Below are 21,926 nucleotides of genomic sequence, written 5' to 3'. Positions count from 1 at the left end.
CCTCTCTAGATTTATAGGAACCTCTCTTATTTGTGATGTGGCTTTAACACTCCTGGGCCATCCACAGGGACACACTGTTGGACTGATTCTAGAACTTCCCTGGGAATCTGATCATGGGCACCAGTCTCACTCATTGCTCATGTATTTTTCTGCCAGATTATTCCTGTATTTCATTTTCTTTTTTTTTTTTTTTGATTTTAAAATTTGTTTTAATTAATTATACATGACAGTAGAATGCATTTATGCATTTTGATATATCATACATAGGTGCCATATAACTTGTCAGTGTATTGTATTTCACTTTCATATTATATCTTCTTGTACTTTCTTCTACTCCATGCGAATTAAAGTTATTTTATCCTATTCCTCTCTGTACTTGAAACCTCCCTCAATTATCCCTTTATCTTATATTCCAGTTATGAACTTCTGGATGAAAAGGTGGACTATCACTGCAATTTTAGCTACTCTTATATATAAATATATAAATAGTATTGATGTATTCAACCTTTATATGATTTGTTATTAAAACAGTTTATATTCACTTGGCATTTATACACGTTATAGAAAGTTGAAAGCAAATATTTATGCACTCTTAAAATCTAAGATGATAATAATTATTATGTTATTATAGTAGCTGAAATTGATAGGTACTTACTATGACAAGGACTGTTCTGACCAAACTTACATATATTAATTAATTCTTTCCTCAAAATAATATCATTATTCAAGTTGTACCACTACTCTCACTTAATAGATTATGAAACTGACACACAGAGAAATTATGTAACTTGTCTAAGGTCGCACAGCTAGTGAGGAAGAAATACTAGAATTTGAACCAGATAATCTGAGTTACAAAGCCTTAATTGCTAAGTGACTAAGATAAATTATTTTGAAAAGTGAAAAATTATGTTCTCCTTTATTCAGTTTCTCTATTATCCAAAGAAGCTGATTATTGAAACTCTCTACCTAGAAGAGGAAAAAAGTACTCTTCATTTTCCCTGGATCCAGTACAAGAAAGGGGATTAAGCATACTGGGCTTGTTGTCTGTCATTCTATTCAAACATCCCACAGCTGCAGAAGGACACAGGCCTGCTAGAAGGAAAGATTTTATTTTCTGTGTTATTTCTTTATATTATGAAAATTCTTATCTTTTATTCTTTTAAATGTTGGTAGTTCAGTAGATGATTTCTACCCAAATAAGCAAGACAAGATGCAATTTGCATCTATGAATTATTCTAGAGCCACAGAACAGAACACTCAGTGTCCCGTCCAGATATTTCTCTTGGCTAAGAAGGGAATTCTCTGAGGAAAATCAGCCTTTCTACATCTATAATCAGGTACTGTGGCAATGCTGCAGATGTTCAAGTACAACTTCCCCTGCAGTTTCAATAGGGTCCAAAGACAGTTTGAGGGGCAAGTTTCTGTAATGGAATCACAAGACCCATTCAGATATGAACTGAAGGCGTCAACTGTCATACCACGTGCCTGCCTTCATCTGCTTTATCCCAGCCCAGTGTCTAGCCAAATATTCTTCATTACTCATACAAGCTGCTTTTCTCAGCTCAGAAAGCCGGATTCCTAGTCTGCTTTCTTAAAGGGAGCAAATAATCATATCATGTTAATAATGTTTCATTTTCTACCACTGTCTTAAAATCAAATTTTGTGTGTTTTGTTTTAGATGGTTCTCATAATCAGAATATAGTTGAACTGAAATACATATTGTATGAAATATTGATTTTTAAAACAAGCTTAATTCATTATATTTGTTGAGGTTTAAGATAAAAAAATCTGATTTCAATTTTATGTTTTCCATGATTTTTAAAAAAGTTATTCTTCTTTCTTTTTCTGTGTGAATATTTCTTTTCTCCCTTTGTCCCTCCTCTGCTGGTTAAGAAGTTATAGATTCCATTTCTATTTAAGTAGATACATTGAGATTAACCCATCTATTTCCTTGGGTCATCACTGCATTTTTTTTTAAGAGAGAGAGAGAGAGAGAGAGAGAGAGAGAGAGAGAGGGAATTTTTTAATATTTATTTTTTAGTTTTTGGCAGACACAACATCTTTGTTTGTATGTGGTGCTGAGGATCTAACCGGGGCCGCATGCATGCCAGGGGAGCGTGCTACCGCTTGAGCCACATCCCCAGCCCTGCATTTTTTTTTTTTTTTATATCAGGCTTGGGCAGGCATTTGTTCTTCTTTAGCATGGATCAGTTCTTTTCTTTACTAATTATTTAAGAAAGACATACCTTATATCAGCACAATTCTCAGCACTTAAGAGGCAGTAAAGAGCAAAAATAAGTTCCTATGTATTTGAAGTGGGGCAGAATAGTGATAGTATAGCAGGGGTTTAAAGTGATACTCCATGTCATTCAGTCATCTTGACCAAAGGTTGCTCTTCTCAACCATTATACCTCCTAACTGTAACAACAAAAACCAGTATTTCCGAGACATATCTGATCACAAGTTTCATCCAGGATCTTTAATAAAAACATAGATCAGACGGCCTATGACAGACTTTCTGAACCAGAATTTTAAAGCTGGAGAGACTGGAAATGGAAATGGGAAAGGGTTTAATGAACCCCTCAGTTAACTTTTTAATGATCAGACAAGTTGGAGAAACACTGTTTTAAAATATGTGATATGTAAATCAAAAAGTCAGCAAATATAGAAAGAATAAAAGGAAAAGCTAGACTAGGATTGTGCTATAACAAATGTTTCCATCAGCCTGAAGGAAAGGTGCGAATGAAATTAGTAATAAGATGCTGAAGAAAAATGTGGGGAAATGCCTTCAAGTCCCTACTTAAGCTGGGACTACTTTTAGAAGCATTATTAAATTCCAGCACATATGACACATCTATTCCAAAGAAGTTAGATCCAGAATTAAGTAATTTGATGGTTACCTCCCTCATTCTCATAAATAACAACTGCAAGATATTTATACAAAAGGTTTACTCATTATTCAAATTAGTCTTTCATAACTCTACCCACACAAAAATTTATAAACAAAAAAGGATTGAGTGTTTCTATATTCTTATGGACAAACCATCTGCCCCTAATAACCTTAACAATATACTAAAGACACTGTACCCTTTTTTAGAACAAGAAAACATTTTATATCTATATATTTTTGCTATTTCTATATTACAACAGTGTTCCAAAGGCATAAAAGTATAACATAGCCACACCCTGTGTATAGAAGCTACTGTAAAACTATAGTGATATAAGGATAATTATCCATAATTATCAAATTACTCTAAATTTATAATATTTACTTCTTATAAAATTTTACAGCTTAGGAGATTTTCCAAGTTTTGAAGCATGCCAATTCTGTAGGTTCATTTTTAAATAGGAAAGACTCCTTGAATTGGACAACTAGAGTTCACATTCTGAGATATTTGTAAAATGCTATTTTATACTCCTGTATGGTGAATTTGTTAATTTATTAATATCAGGCTAACAGTATATTGCCTACATCAGTAAACAAACTGTACTGTCAAAAAAAGAAAAGTGTACATTTGACATAAATATTCATGAGAAAATATTATATTCTCACCTATTGAGTCAGGTAACTGTTGCAACATATTCGATGATAATAAGAGGTCCTCAAGGGCTTCACATCCAGAAATATCCATGTCAACGGTTTCTATTCTGTTTTTTGACATATCCAGGTATACCAACATCTTTAACTTCCCTATAGACTTGATGACATTGCATAAACTCAGGGTTAGTTGAGAAACTTTCACAAAACATTTTAAAATTGTCAAAACCATACTCTGGCAAAACTAATTTTAAAATCAACCACAACAATAATAGGTGTTGGCAAAGATACAGAAATATTGTAATCAACCCCCATACATTTTAAATAGGAATGGAAAATGTTGTATCCACTTGGAAAAAACAGTTTGACAGTTTCTCAAAATGTTAAACATTGAATTTTCATATGACCCACAATCTCTACATATATACCTGAGAACAAAAACATGAATGTACATACAAAACCTTACAAAAATGCTCACGGATGCATTAGGCACAATGGCCTAAAGGAGTGACAATCAAATTGTACATGAAATGATGAATGGATAAACAAAATGTGGTTTATCCATAAAATGGAATTTTTTTGGCACTAACAATAAGTGAAGTATTGATACATGCTACAGAGTGGTTGAACCTCAAAAGGTACCTATCACAGAGAACACATATTATAACGATTCCATTTATATTAAATAATTACAACAAACAAGAGACAGAAAGTGGAGTAGGGTTATTAGGGATTGGGTGGAGGTGGTATGGGAATGACTTCTGATGGAATCAGTTTCTTTCAGGAGTGATGAAAATATTCTAAAATTCAATGTGCTGATGTTTGATAATCATGTGAGCATGCTAAAAACAACTAAATTGTGTAAGATATGGAATTATATCTCAATGAAACAGTTAAAACACATAATATACATCAATGCAATTGTTAAAACAGCAATAATCTCAAACTTATTTCTGAACAATATAACTAATGTTGCCACTGAAATGGTGTTGATATAATGATCCTTAAAATTTAAAATGCATGAGGGATATTTAAAATTGTGATTTTTGACTTTATTCTACTAATCAGATTCAATATTTTGTTGATTTGGCAGTTGCTTTTGAGGATCTACTATGAACCTATGCTTTACACCGGAGAAAATCATGAGTCAGACAGTTAGGTATGGGGACAAACTTGTCAGGATGAAGACAAATTCTCCATCCTTGAGGAGTTCATAGTAGTGAAAGAAACATTTGGATAAATTCATAAATATAATACCCTGTGATAGATACAATACAAAGCACGTAGAGAATGCTACAAAAGAACAGGGGAAGGGTTGCAAATTGTCTGGCAGACACTGCTTGTCAAGAAAGAAGAATCCTAGGAGAGAGAACAGCATGTACATGCACAGAGAAGTGTGAGAAAGCATTGCCTGCTTGAGAAAGAGTGAGAAATTCAAAGTGACTGGAATTTGTGATAAAGTTGGGCTTATAGAGGGAGCCAGCTGGTAAAAGACATTGCATGTCATGTGGGGATGAGAACTCTGTCTTACAGGCAGGAAAGCTATTCAAAAACTTGTGAGATGAGGAACTACATCATTGGATTAATGCTTGAAAAAAATAACTTCAGGAAACCTTCACAAAGGCACATATGTGACTGTAGTTAGGAGCCATTGGAAGTACTATGCTGTCAGCCTACAATATCCACAAGCAGCCATGAGTCAAAATATTCAGAAACATTGCATCTGTACTACAGATGTACTGGGTTTTTCCTTGTCATTAGTCTTTAAACAGTACAGTATTTACCTAGCATTTGTATTGCATCAGGCATTAAAAATAATTTAGATGGTTTAAACTATATGAAAGGAATAGGTAATATGAAAATATTATACTATTTTATATAAGAGATTTGAACATTTGTGGATTTAGGTATCCCAGGGTAAGGGCTATCCTGGAACCAATCTCCAGCAGATATGGAAAGACTACTGTATAAAAGCAGCTTAGTTGTTTAGTAGTTTAGTTCTTAAGGAAATAGGAGTGAGGATGAAGAAGGATGGGCTCAAGTAAAATTTAGAAGTGGAATGACTGGGTTGCTAACTGATTGCTGGGGATGGAAGAAATCACTCATACCATGGACAATGAACAAAGCATAATCACTTAGCTCAGACATGGACTATAGGAGTGAGAGCAGGATGAAAGTCTTTATTTTTCTTTACTTTAGGGTATATTTTGCAAATAAGTGTCCTACACATTTCAGAAGCATAATAGTTCATCTATGTGATCTACCCACATACACTTTACTATATCATCTCTACTTATTTGACAGAGTATAGATAAGCAAACATATGTACACACAAGCACACGTCTGACACTGTACTAAATATTTTACATATATATATATTTTAAATACATTTTTATTGTCTTACTAATTAATATTCTTGTGAGTCAAATTGTGTATTGCAGACCAGCAGCACTGACCTCACTTGGGATCTTGTCAAAAAAGTACAATCTTGTGCCCACTCCATACCTACTGAATCACAATCAGCCTACTTTTGTCACTTTATCAGCTTACAAACTGCAAAGACCACTCCATTACACCAGCAGTTCCTGACTACCATGTCCCTAATTAACCCAATACATATCTCCAGTCCCCTTCCTCATCTCCCTAAGTGGTCATGGAAAGAGAGTACTTAGAGAGTCAGACCAAAGGGTTGAGTTTTTTCCATGACTGAGAAATACGTCACTTAGAAAAAAACTGTCACAAATGATTTTGCACCCCAAGAAATCATTATGTTCCCTTAACCCACTCTTGCCTTTTATTAAGCAATAAAAGGATGTTGTATGCGTATGTGTGTTTTTCCTTTTTTGTTCCTTTATCATAAAAACATTTCTTTCATCCTTGAAGTTTCTTTCATTGCTATCTCATTATCTCAAGCACAAGTCAATATTTTTTTTTCAGTGTACTTTCTGAACATTCTTTTTGGAAGAAAAGGAATGCTTTGGTGTTTACTTCTGAGTCTTTCTCAACCTGCACTTTCAAAGACCTTACAAAAGCATTTAAAGCCTGGTGAAAAGGGCTTTGAGAATAATGTCTCAGAGTCCTTGAGGGTGTTGATCGTATGTCTTTGGGTGTCGAAGGGTTTGTAGGCGAGCACTGGACAGAAAAGGGAAAGAGTGGAAACCATAGGTTGAAGAAGATACTAGAGTTTGAAAATAAATATAGATTCAATACATTGTTTAGTCATATTTTGGTTAATTAACCTTAAAATGATGGTCATAAGATATTGCCACATAGAAGAAAAAAATTTGAGTATTATCTAGTTGCCTCTTTGATTTATGAAAAACTGAGTAGAAAAATCATAACTGTGGGTGCCTGAGACCAGAGTTATGATCGAAACCTACATATACTGTTTTGTCCATAAATACATAGCTTTGATAAAATTTAGTTTATCAATTATAAACAGTAAGAGATTAAAAATGAATAATCAAACAATAAATAAATAAATAATAAATAAACAGTAAGATAAATAACAATGATGATAAATAAATAAATAGACAAATAAATAAGTCCATACTTCCAAATATGTATTAACTCAAGGCATTATGAATTAAGCAAAAAGTGAATGTACTTTTTCGCGTCCATGATACTAAATATTTATAATTAATCATTCTGTTATGTAAATATAAGTTGCAGGCTGCGTTCTGCTTTTCAAAGTCAAGTGCTTGCAGGTAATAGAGAAACAGTCTTTTTCAAGTACCAACATTTGGAAAGCGATGGCTATTTATGGTAGGGAGGTATGGGATATTCCCATAGAAGGTAAAACAAAAGGTCAAATTCAAGCATAATAAGTAAAGCAAGGAATCTACTTAAAGCTAGCAGACCATATGAAAAACTGAAAAAAGACATGTTAGGTAGTATTCTATGTTTTATAGATCTCATCGTTGCCTTTCCATTTAAATAATACATTAGGGAATTTGGGGTGCGAGTTGATTTGCACAGCTGGGTTTTGGAAACTATTCATCATGATAAGTATGATGAGTTTAATTCTCATTTGTAACTTCTATTGGTTCCATATAGAGCAGAAGCCTCTTGAGCTGGGTTGAGTCACAAGTCCATCATTTACTGGTCGAATGATATTGAGCTAGTTACTTGCCCTTCCTGTATTTCAGTTTCCTTATTTATAAAATAAAGATGGTAAGAATCTACATTACCAGGTTGTTAGGAGGATTCAATGAATCCATATTTGTAAAATATCATGAAAATGTCTAGCTCATGGCACATGCTATGTGTTTTTGAATAAACATGTTGGAGAAGTGGGTGTGAACTTCCAACTAGACATGCATTGTTTCCTCAACCTCTGCACAGGAAATTAGTAGCGTCTTACCCATATTTCTCCAGGATTTGCACATACATAGCAGTCCCTTCTTATTTGTGGGGGATAAATTCCAAGACATTCAGTGATTGAAACCTAAATATACTGTTTTGCCCATGAATATATGGTAAAATTTATGTAAAATACTATGGTAAAATTTAGTTTATCAATTGGGAACAGTAAGAGATTAAACAATGAATAAATAAATAATAAGTATATAACAAATGAATAAACATAAACAATAATGATAATGATGATGAATAAATAATTAAAAATAAACAGTAAAGTAAGTGATGACAACTAATGATAAAATAGAACAATTAAAACAATATATTATAATAAAAGTTAGTTAAAACTTATGTATTGCTTACTTCTGGTTTTATTTTTTTGAACTGCAGTTGACTGTGGGTAACTAAAATTATGGAAAGAAAAAACTGTGGATTTTCTGTTTTCTGGCCATGTTGATAGACGTATATACTTTTGCTAGGGGAAGAAAACATTTTCTCTACTCTTTCCAAATGTTTTTCTTTCTGTGGTCTCATGCTTATTTAAACAGAGAATAAGCTTCTTGTTCTTGTTGCATGTAAAATTAATTTAAAAATTTTTGTCAATATACACACAAAAAGGAGCAAAATTGGCTTTTGGAACACACATCTATTTTGTGTTGACTGAAGAATTATTACACACCCAGCTGCTCTGGTTCTCAGTCCAGTGCTAGGTGTTCAGGGTTGGTCAACCACAGGGGACTTGTGCTTGCTCTGCTCGTGTGTGCATGTGTGCATATACTTATTCAAGTGCACGTGCTGTGGGTGGTGAGGGGAAGTGTTCTTTGGAAAGCTATTCTTTCACTAAATTGAGAAAGCAAGAAAAGTCACACTCCACTAGTTGAGAGGTAAGCCTAATACTTAGGAAGTCCCATGGGACTGCCCTTTAATCAAGGGGAAAAAAAATGACTGTTCAACTTTTGTTTTTAATGCCATATGATTGTTGCCATTTTCAAAAGTTTAAGTGGGATCTCTTGGACGTTGCCTGAATTAAGAAAGAGATTTTCATCTGTGAAAAGCTCTAACAATACGAACAGAAACCATTCTCTAATTACCTGTAAGAATAGGCTAATTTTGTAAAATAAAATGTGGTATTATATATAGTATTCCTCTTTTCAAAAATAATGATGAATGCTCAGCTTTTAAAAAATAGTGACTATGAAAAGAGATGAAAAATACCCAAGAAAAAAATTTTAATACATTTTGCATACCTGTAACACTCACAGAGACATTTGAAACACTGGAGGACAAATCAGTGAAAACACTTGATGACTGAATACTTCTAGCAAGTGTTATTTTATTTTGAAATGTAAACACTGAGACTTAAGATTTAGGATTGGTTACTATCAAATGCAACAAATGTGTAACATAAATGTTAAACAACATGGCATAATAAAACTTACATACCCCAGGTAGTACTTGTAATGCATTATTATCCATCCATAACTCCCTTAAATTTTGTATTTGATCCAGAACTTCAGGCTGGGAGAGAGGCAGAGAGAAAGGAAGAAAACAAAATGAGTCTTTTCTTGTCATATATATTAAATACTGTTCCTTGGATCTTGAGTTTTTAGTTAGGAATCTGTGTTAATCCTCTCAGAATCTCTAAGTTTAATAGATCTCTAACAAAACTGACAGTTCTTAAGGTAAGAATAACACTAATGAAAATTAAAATCTATTATTCCGACACATTAGTCTATTTCCATAATATCTTCCTATTATTGTTTGTGTCATCAATTATACTCTAATCACTTGATAAGTTTCTTTTTAAAATTTATTTTAATTAGGTATATATGACAGCAGAATGCATTTTGATTCATTGCACATAATTGCAGCACAACTTTGCATTTCTATGGTTGTACATGATGTAGCGTTGCACCATATGTGCTGTCATACAAGTACCTAGGGTAATGATGTCCATCTCATTCCACCACCTTTCTGCCCCCATGCCCCTCCCCATCCCCTTTCACTTTGCCCCATCAAAGTTCCTCCATTTTTCCCATGTCCCCCCCATTATGGATCAGCAGCCACTTATCAGAGAGAACATTCAGTCTTTGATTTTTTGGGATTGGCTTACTTCACTTAGCATGATATTCTCCAACTCCATCCATTTACCTGTAGATACCATAATTTTATTCTCTTTTAATGCTGAGTAATATTCCACTGTGTATATATCCCACAGTTTCTTTATCCATTCATCTATTGAAGCGCATCTAGGTTGTTTCCACAGTTTAGGTTTTGTGAATTGAGCTCCTATAAACACTGATGTGGCTGCATGGCTGTGGTATGCTGATTTTAAGTTCTTTGGGTATAGATCAAGGAGTGGGATAGCTGGGTCAGATGGTAGTTCCATTCCAAGTTTTCTAAGGAATGTCCATACTGCTTTCCAGATTAGCTGCACCAATTTTCAGTCCCACCAGCAATGTATGAGTGTGCCTTTCCCCCCATATCTTCACCAACACAATATTGTTGTCTGTATTCTAATTATTGCCATTTTGACTCCATCTCGATCTCTTTGTCTAAATGAAGCATATTTAGACAAATGATTCTAGAGAACTAAAACTCAAGGCAGTGGGTGAAAGAACACCTTAGAGAAGTACAGAGAAGGAATGAGAATATGATCAAGCTGTAACACACAGTGCATAGACACACATTCCCTAGTGAGAAGCTCTCTCTAAATTCTGCCTCCTGGACTGTAGACTATATAGAAGGAGAGCAGCTGCTATTGCTGCCAGCATCATTTCTCCTCTGGGTGTGGCCTTTACTGAACTTTTTCCCAGAAATCATCACCTTTTCCACTCTTAGATTATACACCTCCTTTGAAGTAGATTCTTTTTTACTACTCTATGGGATGACGAAGGCCTGAACTAGTTAGTGTACTGTATTTCCCTGACCCTAAGGACTGATTCAGAGATGGAATTTGACCCATTCAAAACCACAGAAGGCAATGAACCTTTGGGACTTCTCAAGGAAAGACTCTCTTCCCTGCTAGATTTGAACTGGAAAGGTGCAGCTCTAGCTATGAGGTAATGGGAGAACCTACCTAAGGATGGAGTCTTTTCAAAGAAACTAGAGCTAAAAGGTGGATCCTTGGTGACACCCTATTATCTTTGAACTAAGTCAAACTTGAAACTAGGTTTTCTGTTTCTTTTATCTGAAATAATTATTGCTTATTGAAAGGATATAATATAAATATGGTTCAATACAATTTGGAACCTAAGTAGGAAGTCAGTGCATTTTATGGAATATTCATGGAAAAGCATAGAATTTTATCAATTGGAAATTGTAGTTCAGTGAAGGTTACACACACACACCCTTGACTACTAGAAGGGCTTCAGATCCATTTTGAAGGTAGTCTCTGATCCCTTTAGTTTGGGATTACAATGGAATATGGTAGATTCCTGGGAAAAGTTTCCTTCATAATAGGGATAAAAGTATAAATTTAGAGACATGGCATTCTACTGTAGAATCAGATTTATGTCAGTAAGTATAGTGAATATTTTTTGTGTAAGAAGATATTCCTACTTTCACTTATAAGTAGCAGCCAATGAACTACCCCACCTATATGTTAGGCTGGGCAAGGATGGAACACATAAATCACTTTAGGAGCTTTTGACATGCAAAGGCTTTGAGGCAGAGGGCTGGCTAGCAACAGATAGGCAACTCTAGAAAACATGAGTTATGTGTCTCAGTTTTTCCTAAGCCTAGGCATTACACAGATTTAAGATGAAGAGAAAGTTCTTACTGGATAAGGTTCAACATTCTTACCTGTATACAATAAGACAGAGGTTAATGCAAAAATTTGTAATAATAAGCATTATTTGGGGTAGACAAGATAATGCTGAATAAATCCTTAATAAATACATCATGAAATCTCAGTGACTTAATACAACAGGCTTACTTTCTACTTCTACTACATGTTCAGCATGGGTTTATTCCTCACATACTTATGATACCACCAACCACCATCTCAAGACTTCCCAAAGAGCCAAAGCAGGGAGAGAGAGAGTGAAGAAAACTTATCACTGCTTTTAAAGATATTGGACTGGGTTTGCCATAGATCATGTATACTTATATCCCATTGTCTAGAAATACTTTCATGGCCCCAGTCTAAGGGCAAGGAAGGTTAAAGAGTATAGGAAGAGTTTATGGAATGTTTGGAGAACACTACTATCTCTGCCACACAATGATACTATACAAAAAAGGGAATGATATGTGTAGCACTTTTATAATCGATCCATCCCTTAACTAAGTACTTATTAAACATCTTCTAAGTGCTAGGCATTACACTAGAGTCATATGTATAGAGTAGCCTCTGACTTTAAGAAACGCACATTCTAGTTATAAAGCAAACACTCAAAGAGTAAATATATCATATTATGGGAACATAAAGGAAGGGAATCTATCTGCTTCAGGAATTCTCTGAGGGAGAATTCACAGAGCTGAGATGAGGAGTTGGCCAGTAAAGAAGGGAGGAAAGGAAGCACATTTTAGTCAGAAGCACAGTGGTGAGAAATAACATGATGTGTGAATAGAAGGATAGGCAGTTTGATTTACGTAACTTTGAGTCAGAGTGAGTAGTATGAAGTGAGGCAGCAAAGGAAAACAAGGATTTACAAAGATCTCGTTTTTTTTTAAAAAGAAGATAGGAGTTTATTGCTTGGGGGAAGGAGAATCACTAGAAAAATTTTAATAGGAAGTGATTTTGATAGAGTGGTATTTTTATTTATAGATATCTAATATAAATAAAACTCTAAATTGATACAAAAAAGAAAAAAATTTAGACATGAAAACAGATTAAGATTGGTAATGAAAGAGATATTAAGGAATAGAGAGAAGTTGGATTAAGGAATCCTCAACACTGTCAAGACCTTCAAAAATGAGGACAGCCTGAGAAACCACCACTGCCAAGAGGAGCCTAAGGCATGAAAACTAACGTGATATGAAGTTCTGAATGGGATTCTGGAACAGAAGGATGGCATTGGATAAACACTAAGGATATCTGCTATGGTTTGGATAAGAGGTGTCCCACAAAAACTCCTGTGTCCATGCAGGAATGGTCAGGGGTGGAGTGGTTAGATTATGAGGGCAGTCACCTAATATGGATTAATCCATCTCATGGATTAATAATTTGAAAGATGAACTGTACTGGTTGGTAACTGTCGGTAGGTGGAGTGTGGCTAGGAGGTGGATTGCTGGGAGTGTGCCCTAGGGGATTATATCGGATCCCCCTGGCTGCTCCCCCTGCTTTGCTTCCTGGCTGCCATGAACTGAGCACCTTTCCTCCTGCAGGCCCTTCTGCCATGATGTTCTGCCCCCACCTCAGGACCAAAGCAATGGAGTCTGCAGACCATGGACAAAACCTTGGAATCTGTGAGCCCCCAAACTTCTCCTACTCTAAGTTGTTCTTGTCATGTATTTCGGTCACAGAGACAAAAATCTGACTAAACACAAAATCGGGATAAAGGATGGACTCCATTAATAATAATGTATCAATATTGGTTCATTAATTATAACAAATGTACTGTGGTAATATAAAATGTTAATAATAAGGGAAACTGGGTGGGGGTATATGGAAATTCTCTATACTACTTCATAATTTACCCGTAAACCTAAAACTGCTTTAAAACTTAACGAAATGATTTAATATTAGGAAAAAACCCTTAAAAGTATACAAAGCATAAGGCCTCTCATTTTAAATTATTGTATTCAACAGATATAAAATTACTATCAAATCTCTAAATGTTATAAAGTTTTTAAATTCTCCTCTCAATTTCCATATTTATTAAAGATTTTTAAAGAACGAAAAAAAAAGAATCATTTAGAATATAAAAATGGTAGAACTTGGTGACTGGATGCAGGGTGAGGTGAGGGAGTCATGCATGTCTCTTCAGAACATCCAGGCAAAAGCGGATACATGACAGAGACTTAACTCAGTTTTGATCAGATTAACTTTTCTTAATATTTATTTTTTAGTTGTAGTTGGACACAATACCTTTATTTTATTTATTTATTTTTATGTGGTGCTGAGGATTGAACCCAGAGCCTCACACGTGCTAGGCAAGTGTTCTATTATTGAGCCACAATCCCAGCCCTTGATCATGATACATAGGTGGAGATGTCCAGGAATCAGCTGGTTATTAAATCTGAAGCTCAGGGAATTGGTTTTGTTGGAGATAAGACTAGGTATTTTGTGGAAGTCTAAAGCCATGCAGATGGGGAATGTGAAGGGAGGCAGAAGTACAGTTAACAGAGGAAGGTGCTTTGGCTAACACTAAGCCCTGAATGCTGATAAAAGGAGTAACCTATTTGGAGAAGCCAAGAAGAAATGGAGTTCAGGAGAGTTTGGGGTTACTGGAGTCCACTGACTAGAGCTATATGAGGAATAAGGAATTGAACAAAAGTATCATTCGTGGGATAGGAAAGTATGGTCAAAATAAGATTGCTGTTTTGGAAACAGCAGGCAGGCCATTGGTAGTCTTGGTAATAGTCATTTCAAGTGCTAACTATGTTACAGAGTGTTTAAGATAAATAAGATGAAAATAAATGGGAATAATACAGGTAGAATATTCTATTTTTTTACTGTGTGATTTTTTTAAAAAAATTGTGGTTCTTTTTAGTTATACATGGCAATAGGATCCATTTTGATATAATTATATAAGTATGGAGGTACATCTTATTCTAATTAGGACCCCAGTTTTTTGGATGTGCACAATGGTGAGATTCACTGTGATGTATTCATATATGAGCATAAGAAAGTTATGTCTGATTCATTCTAGTATCTTTCCTTTTCCTAATCCCCCTTCCTTCCCCTTTGTTTAATCCAATGACTATCTATTGTTATCCTCCTCTCTGTTTGTTGTGTGTTAGCATCCACTTACTAGAGAGAATATTTGACCTTTGTTTTTTGGGGATTGGCTTATTTCATTTAGCATGATAGTCTCCAGATCTATCCATTTACCAAAAAATATCACAAAGTCATTCTTTATGCCAGAGTAGTGCTCCATTTTCTATGTATATACCACACTTTCTTTATCTATTTCTTTATCTAAGGGCACCTATGTTGGCTCCATAGTTTAGCTATTGTGAATTGTGCTGTATAAACACTGATGTGGCTGCATCACTGTAATGTGCTGATTTCTTTGGATATATTCCAAAAAGTGGGTAACTGGGTCAAATGGTGATTCCATTCCTGAGTTTTTGAGAAATCTCCATATTGTTTTCCACAGTGGTTGTACCAATTTGTAGTCCCAATAACAATGTATGAATATTTCCTTTTCTTCACATCCTTATCAATATTTATGTTACTTGTATTCTTGTTAATTGCCATTCTGACTGGAGTGAAATGGAGTCTTAGTGTAGTTTTAATTTGCATTTCTCTAATTGCAAAATACGACGAACTTTTTTTCCATATATTTGTTGACCATTTGTATTTCTTTTTTGAAAAGTGTCTGTTTACTTCCTTTGCCCATTAATTGATTAGGTTATTTGTTTTATTGGTGTTAAGTTGTTTGACTTCTTTGTATATCCTGAAAAATAATGCCCTATCTGAGGTGCAGGTGGCAAAAATTTTCACCCATTTTGTAGGATCTCTCTTCACGCTCTTGAGTATTTTCTTTGCTGTGAAGAAGCTTTTTAGTTAGATGTCAGCCCATTTATTAATTTTTTTAAAATTTTTCTTCTTTTTAAAGTTTGGATGAGAAAAGAAAAGTTGAGGGTCTACAAAGAACCTGAGAGGTCAAGGGTAAAGAAGGCTGGTAGAAAGAAAGGAGAAAGATAGAGATAGAGATAGAGGTAGATAGGGAGAGAGGGCACCTATGAATGACAGATAAAAGAGAATGAAAGTAATAAAGTAAATTCCAAGAGGGGAAAAGGTTTGATAGTTCAAGAAGGGGACTACTTTAAATAGAAGCAATAGCACAGAACACAGAAGTGGCATGGCTGTAGGTTGGCGTGTGTGGCGGAGGGAGGGTTAGAAGTTGAGGGAAAGCATATCTGAAGTTCTTAAATTTTAGTGCTGCAGTAGGGATCAAGGTAACCCATTGATCAAGAGGGGAGAAAAGGTTTGTGTGATAGAATAGTGGGGGAAAAGGTATATATTGGAATGGTTTGAGGGGAAACAAGGGCAATCAAAAGAATTCTATCAATGATAGTTATTAGGACTTTCTTCTTGAGGCATAAGGAGACTTAGAGTTTAGAGAAAATAAACAAAAGACTTCAGATTTCCTTTAGGTAGGTCAGAGAGGGATGAAAAAGAAAACTGACAAGATAAGAAATTAGAATAAATGGTCAGAATTTAGGGGTTTAGGATTTCTATGGTAATTCCAGGAAATTGCAACATCCAAGTTGTAACCCTGAGGAATATGGGCTAGGTCCCAAGTATGAAGTCTTGGTATGAGGGCAGGAGAGGTGCTGTAGGAACATAAGGTCTTGCACGGCCTCCAAGGATTTGAACAACCCCTTATACACTGCATAACTTACTCTTTCGCATGCGTGGGGCAGAGTGGTAGACAAAGCTGCCCAATCATACTTCTGAAAATTTTACCACTGGCTTCCACTGGAGATCCAAGGTATCTATGACTAGCTGGAAAGGAATAATTGATGTTAACCTACATTCCTCCTTTATTTCAAAATATCTCATTCCATAAGGGAGCAATAGCTCTACTTTTTACATGAAGAATCTGATAATCATTTCCTGAGGAAAATGAGAACGACTTGATGATGGTTGCATAACCGCAGCTGGGATTGTTACTCAGGTCTTCTGGTTCTACAGATGACATCACACTGGAGCTTAAAACTGAAACTCCAAATTAATGAAGGGAGCCAGTGATCACAAATGCCCAAGAAAGAGAGTAAGGCATAGGTTGGATTTCTAAATAAAAGATTTTTGTAGTACCAGATATTATAATAAAATGTACTACAGAGGAAATTACAGAAACTTCCTAATACTAAAAGAGACAAAACATAGTTAGCAGATCAATAGACAGTCTTGCTAAAAAGAAAACAAATACTACAACATGAGTAGGATATAATTTCATGATCAATAGACAATTTTAAAGTGGATCTTGGAACTCAACTAAATGGCTTAGGTCTAACATAACACATAAATTACCCTTTTTCTTGCTACTTAATTTCATCACAAAGTCAATCATTTCTATTAAAAAAGGGTGATTTAACCCAAGAGTGACTTGGTATATTCAATGCTGGATATGGTGAGATCAGATAAAGATTATCATAAACTGTTTGGGGAGTTATAAATTGGTGCAGTTTTCTTGGAGAATGTTTTCGAATGTGAATCTCATGCCTTGAAAACGTTCATATCTGCTTCTAAGCAACTACCAACTTTTTGCTACCAAAAAGTTCTGAAATATTGAAAAATCTTAATATAGAAAAAATGTTCACTGAAGAATAATAATTAAAAAGTTGGCCACATTCTAAACTATAGTATAAGAGAAAAGTGATTTTATTATGATCAGTCAAAATGAATTAATAAAATGGTTTCATTAATATTAATACAAATATAAAATATTTTTCATGATTGTACCATTTCAATAAGTATTGTTACCGATATGCAATTTTAGGCTTTTCTGCTAATTTGACTATATGTATTACTTTTATTCCACTAATTTGGATAATATAGTTTGATCACAAGTGTTTATATCCTATAACATCATTTCTCCTAATGAGGTTAAAAGAAATTCTAATTATGAAAAACATAACATCTGCTATTAATGTAAGTTTTTCAAAGTAAAATCAGTGAAATAAGAAGGGAACTCTTGGTATCTTAAAATTGTATGAGATTATGTGGTAGATACTGTAATAACAAAAATTTATTATTTCAGAGACTATGCAAAGGAAACAGAATTTTGGAAGAAAGAAACCTGATTTGAAATTCAGATAAATGAATTTGAAAGCATTTTCTCAAATTAACATATGTGAAATAGCCAATGCAAATTTAACAAATATATTTTTTAGTGAAGTGACTTAATTATGATATTTCATTAAGATGGCCCGGTTATTTCATTTTTTCTAAGTATTGATATCATTGATACCTAAAGGAATTATTTTAAATTTCTTTTTGCTTTTTTCCAACTTTGTTGAATAACATTTAGGGCTTGCAATTCACTGAGGAAGCATGAACTAGGTTTAAGAAATTTTCTTCCCTTCTTATTTAAGTCTCTTATTTAATAATACCCTGGGTTTATTACTAGCCCTTTAGCGCTCACAACTGGGAAATCTTTTATTCATGAATTTCAGAGTCCATGGTTGATATTTTTTCTAATACACAAAATAGGATGACTAAAAAATTCAGCTCTTGATGAAAAGCCTACTTATCATTCTCTCAATTGTAATGTATTACAAGCCTTGAGATTGTTTAACTTCTTTAGTTAATTTCTTTGGAGATGAAAAGGTTAGTTCCTCAGGGTCTGGGCCTATTTCCAGCTCACATTAGTTTTATGTTTCTCAGTTTTATTCAGAAGTTGATCTTACTAAATGTTCATAAAATTTAAAATTTTATTTTATTTTTTAAAATTTGTCCCTTTTAGGCAGTATTTTGGAAAAAGATGCTTTATATTTCAGTCATTGTTGAACAGATAAATAGATATTCATAGTAACAATTAATAATGAAATTCACTGCTGAGAAAATGTAATTGACTTATAATTAAAACACTTTCAGTCACAAGCTCTTATGACTATTTTAATATAAATTTGGGCATAATATATTCCCCTTAAATACTCAGATGAGTATATTGATGAAATAGAAGGAAAAAAAATCTATGATTTGATGATATAATGTGGAAAAGGAGAGACAACATATACAATGACAAAATTAATACACAAAATTATCCAAAAAGACTGGTTAGCTCTTAAAAAATGAAGTTTAAGAAAGGCTAATGTAAGACCTGCCATATATCCCCAAATGAACCATAGAAGAATAGAATCCAAAAGAGAAGTACGTAAGTCAGGTATGGTAACATATTCCTGTAATCCCAGTGACTTGAGAGGCTGAGATAAGAGGATGGCAAGTTCAAGGCCAGCCTCAGCAACTTTGTAAGAACTAATCGCAAAATAAAAAAATATAAAGGGCTGGGGATATAGTTCAGCGGTATAGTGGCCCTGGGTTCAATCCACAGTACCCCCAAATAAATGAATAATGAATAAATAAATAAATAAAGTACATGTGAACAAAATTGGGAATTTAAGTAAAAAGTAAGGTCAGTATTAATTAATTCATTTGTTTATAAGTTAATTCATTTGTTTATAAGTTAATATCACCTCCTCTATACAAGGAAGACCCTATAATGGTCTCTGGGAATAGCGTTCAGACTGAGCAATAGCTATCCTAAACTTTTTTTTTTTCCCTCTCAGTGTCCTGTTCTGTAGGTGGCCATCAGCCCATGTATGGAATACAGTGTCTTGTTCCCAGGTGTACAGGTGTCCTCCACAAAGCAGATCTACTCAGATGACGTGGACATCATGCCACTGGAGAAATGCTGAAGTGACTCAGAAAGTCTAGATTGGAGGATGGAAGAGTAGATGCCAAAGACACTTGTCTCTGGACATCTTACGGTTGTAAGAAAGAGGCATTGGTTTTGTCCTGTCTTCATCCCAAGTTCAGAACTGGAAATAATCAAGGAAGTCACAGGAAGGTAGATACAAATAAGCACCCCTATGAACAAGGACGTTTTCTCCATTAGCTATGTTCCAAATGGAATAATCTAATTTCCTATAGTAAAATAATAGCAATGACAAGAGCTAGCTTCTATTGAGCACTTACCACGGTAAGGCACTTTTCTATCTAGTTTTATGTAGATTATTGTCATGGATTCTTTATAACTAGCTAGTGAGGGAGGTGACATCATTGGACTGGCAGTGGGCATAATGTTTAAGATCATGGTTTCAGAGACTAGGTTCAGATCCAGGCTTTGTTACTTACTTGTGGTAAAATCTTGGCTCAGGTTCATCCTCTGTCATAGGTGGATGACAGTAGCATTACCTATGTGGTGGGATGATGAGAATTAACTCTGTTAAAATATTTAGAGTTCTTATAACAGTGCGTGGTTCCAAGTATTATTGCTTGAACGAGTCCATTTCTGTTTTAAAAAATACCTGAGGCTAGGTACTTTGTAAAGTAAATAGGTTTATTTGGCCCATGATTCTGGTGGCTGGAGGGTTCAAGCAGCATGGTGCTGGCAACCTGGCAGAGTCTCTCTGGCTGTGTCACAGTATGGCAGAGAAGCAGAAAGGAAACCAGCTGCAGAAAAAAAGGGTATTGAAGGAAGGATCCAGGGCCTCTTCCCTTATAACAATGCATTCTTGCAAGACCTACTTTGGTCCTGAGAATTCCCTCATTCTCTTCCGAAGGTGATATCCCTAATGACATCATTGTCTCCCACGAGGCCCCACCTCTCACAGGTTCCACCATCTCTCAACACTGCCACATTGGGGACCAAGCTTCCAACCTATGAACCTTTGGGGGACACACTCAAATCATATCTAAACCATAACACTGCTCAGTGCTCCATGAGTGTTTGCTTTATCCCCATGTCACAGAGATTTTGGCTGAAAAAAATGTGTCCATAGTCATACAGCTAAATACATGAGAAAAGCAAGACCCTGATATTAAAGTTTTGTCAGACATGATGAGTAAAGCACAAAAGAATAGGGATATTCTGGGAGAAAAATGGTCAGTGATCCACATATAGTATGATTTTTCTTAGGCAAGGGGCCATAGAATGACAGGCCTTCATAGCAAGTGATCAGATTCTAAAGACTGAATTTAATTCCTTCAGCAATTTTGTTCAAGTAGTGTTTATATTGAGTGCTTATCAGGCACTAGACTGGAGGAACAGTTGTAAACAAAATAGATAAATCCTCTGGGAGTGACGTCTGGTCATCCATGTTTTCTGGGCTGGGTCCTATAAAATGTTGATAATGGGACAAAGACAGTAATTCTGGTTTCGTGATCGCCACTTGAATGAATGTACTGCCCTTGACTTAGATTTCAAACTTTGGGTGAACTTGTCTGAATCTAAATTTTAAGAATGATAACTGTGTAACAAATGCATTCCCATCTCATAATTCTAACTGGTCTTATTTTCTTCTTTAAATTTTTTTTTTTTTAGTTGTAGATGGATATGATAACTTTATTTTGTTTATTTATTTATTTATTTATGTGGTGCTGAGGATCGAACCCAGTGCCTTACACATGGTAAGTATGCGCTCTACCACTGAGCCACAACCCCAGCCCTGGTCTTATTTTCTTAAAAAAAAAGGGGGGGGGGATTGCAGCCATTTCCTTTCTCCATCCTCCATCTACACTGCAGCCAGAAGACCAGTAAGATCACTCTTGCTTGAAAAATTGTCTTTCGATTTCCCAGAGAATGCAAAATCCAAATTCCCTTTACTTATATAAAATGACTCTCTTGTGACCTTTGCTTACTTTATGGCCTCTTTCTTCACTATATTCATTAGCCCAAGGAAAACTCAACCCTTTGCAGTTTTTCAAGGCTTCACGTGCTACATCTTGCAATCCAGTTTCCCCAATGTCACTCACTAAGCCCATTCACCTAAGCCCTGATCCAGTTAGGTACCTTCCTTCTGTGTTGGTGTCCCTACTGTAGCTAACTGCACATTAAATTGAACTTCTGGAAGTGGAAAACTGGATCTCATACACCTCTGTGTTTCCAATTCCTTCCACAGTAACTCATGCTTGCTAATGCTACAAAACTTCCATCTAAATTGAAAAAAATTTAGTTGAAAAAAAAGACTGATTATGAACAATATATGTTCATAATCAGTCTTTTCAGCAACTCACTCAAAAGATAACACTTGAACTTTGTAGTCAAAATGATCAGTATCACTTTTGAAACCTCATTTTCAAATATGCCCCTATATGATATCAATATTTATAGTAGCTCAATTCACAATAGGTAAACTATGGAGCCAACCTAGATGCCTTTCAAAAGATGAATATATAAAGAAGATATGG

The 21,926-nt window shown here is 34.9% G+C and overlaps 1 protein-coding gene across 9 annotated transcripts in view; it reads right to left on the bottom strand.

Moving 5' to 3' along the window:
• Positions 1–21,926, bottom strand: part of Lrrc7 (leucine rich repeat containing 7) — a 516,598-nt gene that overhangs the window by 142,599 nt on the left and 352,073 nt on the right. For all 9 annotated transcript variants that reach the window (XM_021731075.3, XM_040288837.2, XM_021731076.3 and 6 more), the window contains 2 exons: positions 9,341–9,415; positions 3,554–3,698 (listed from right to left, as the gene is read on the bottom strand). In XM_021731075.3, the coding sequence (XP_021586750.2) occupies positions 3,554–3,698; positions 9,341–9,415 (220 nt within the window). The remainder of the gene's footprint in view (positions 1–3,553; positions 3,699–9,340; positions 9,416–21,926) is intronic.

This window comes from Ictidomys tridecemlineatus, chromosome 11, assembly GCF_052094955.1.
Source record: "Ictidomys tridecemlineatus isolate mIctTri1 chromosome 11, mIctTri1.hap1, whole genome shotgun sequence".
Classification (NCBI taxonomy): Eukaryota; Metazoa; Chordata; class Mammalia; order Rodentia; family Sciuridae; genus Ictidomys; species Ictidomys tridecemlineatus.
The sequence above is the reverse complement of the archived record's forward strand: the minus strand, read 5'-3'. Positions and strand labels throughout refer to the sequence as shown.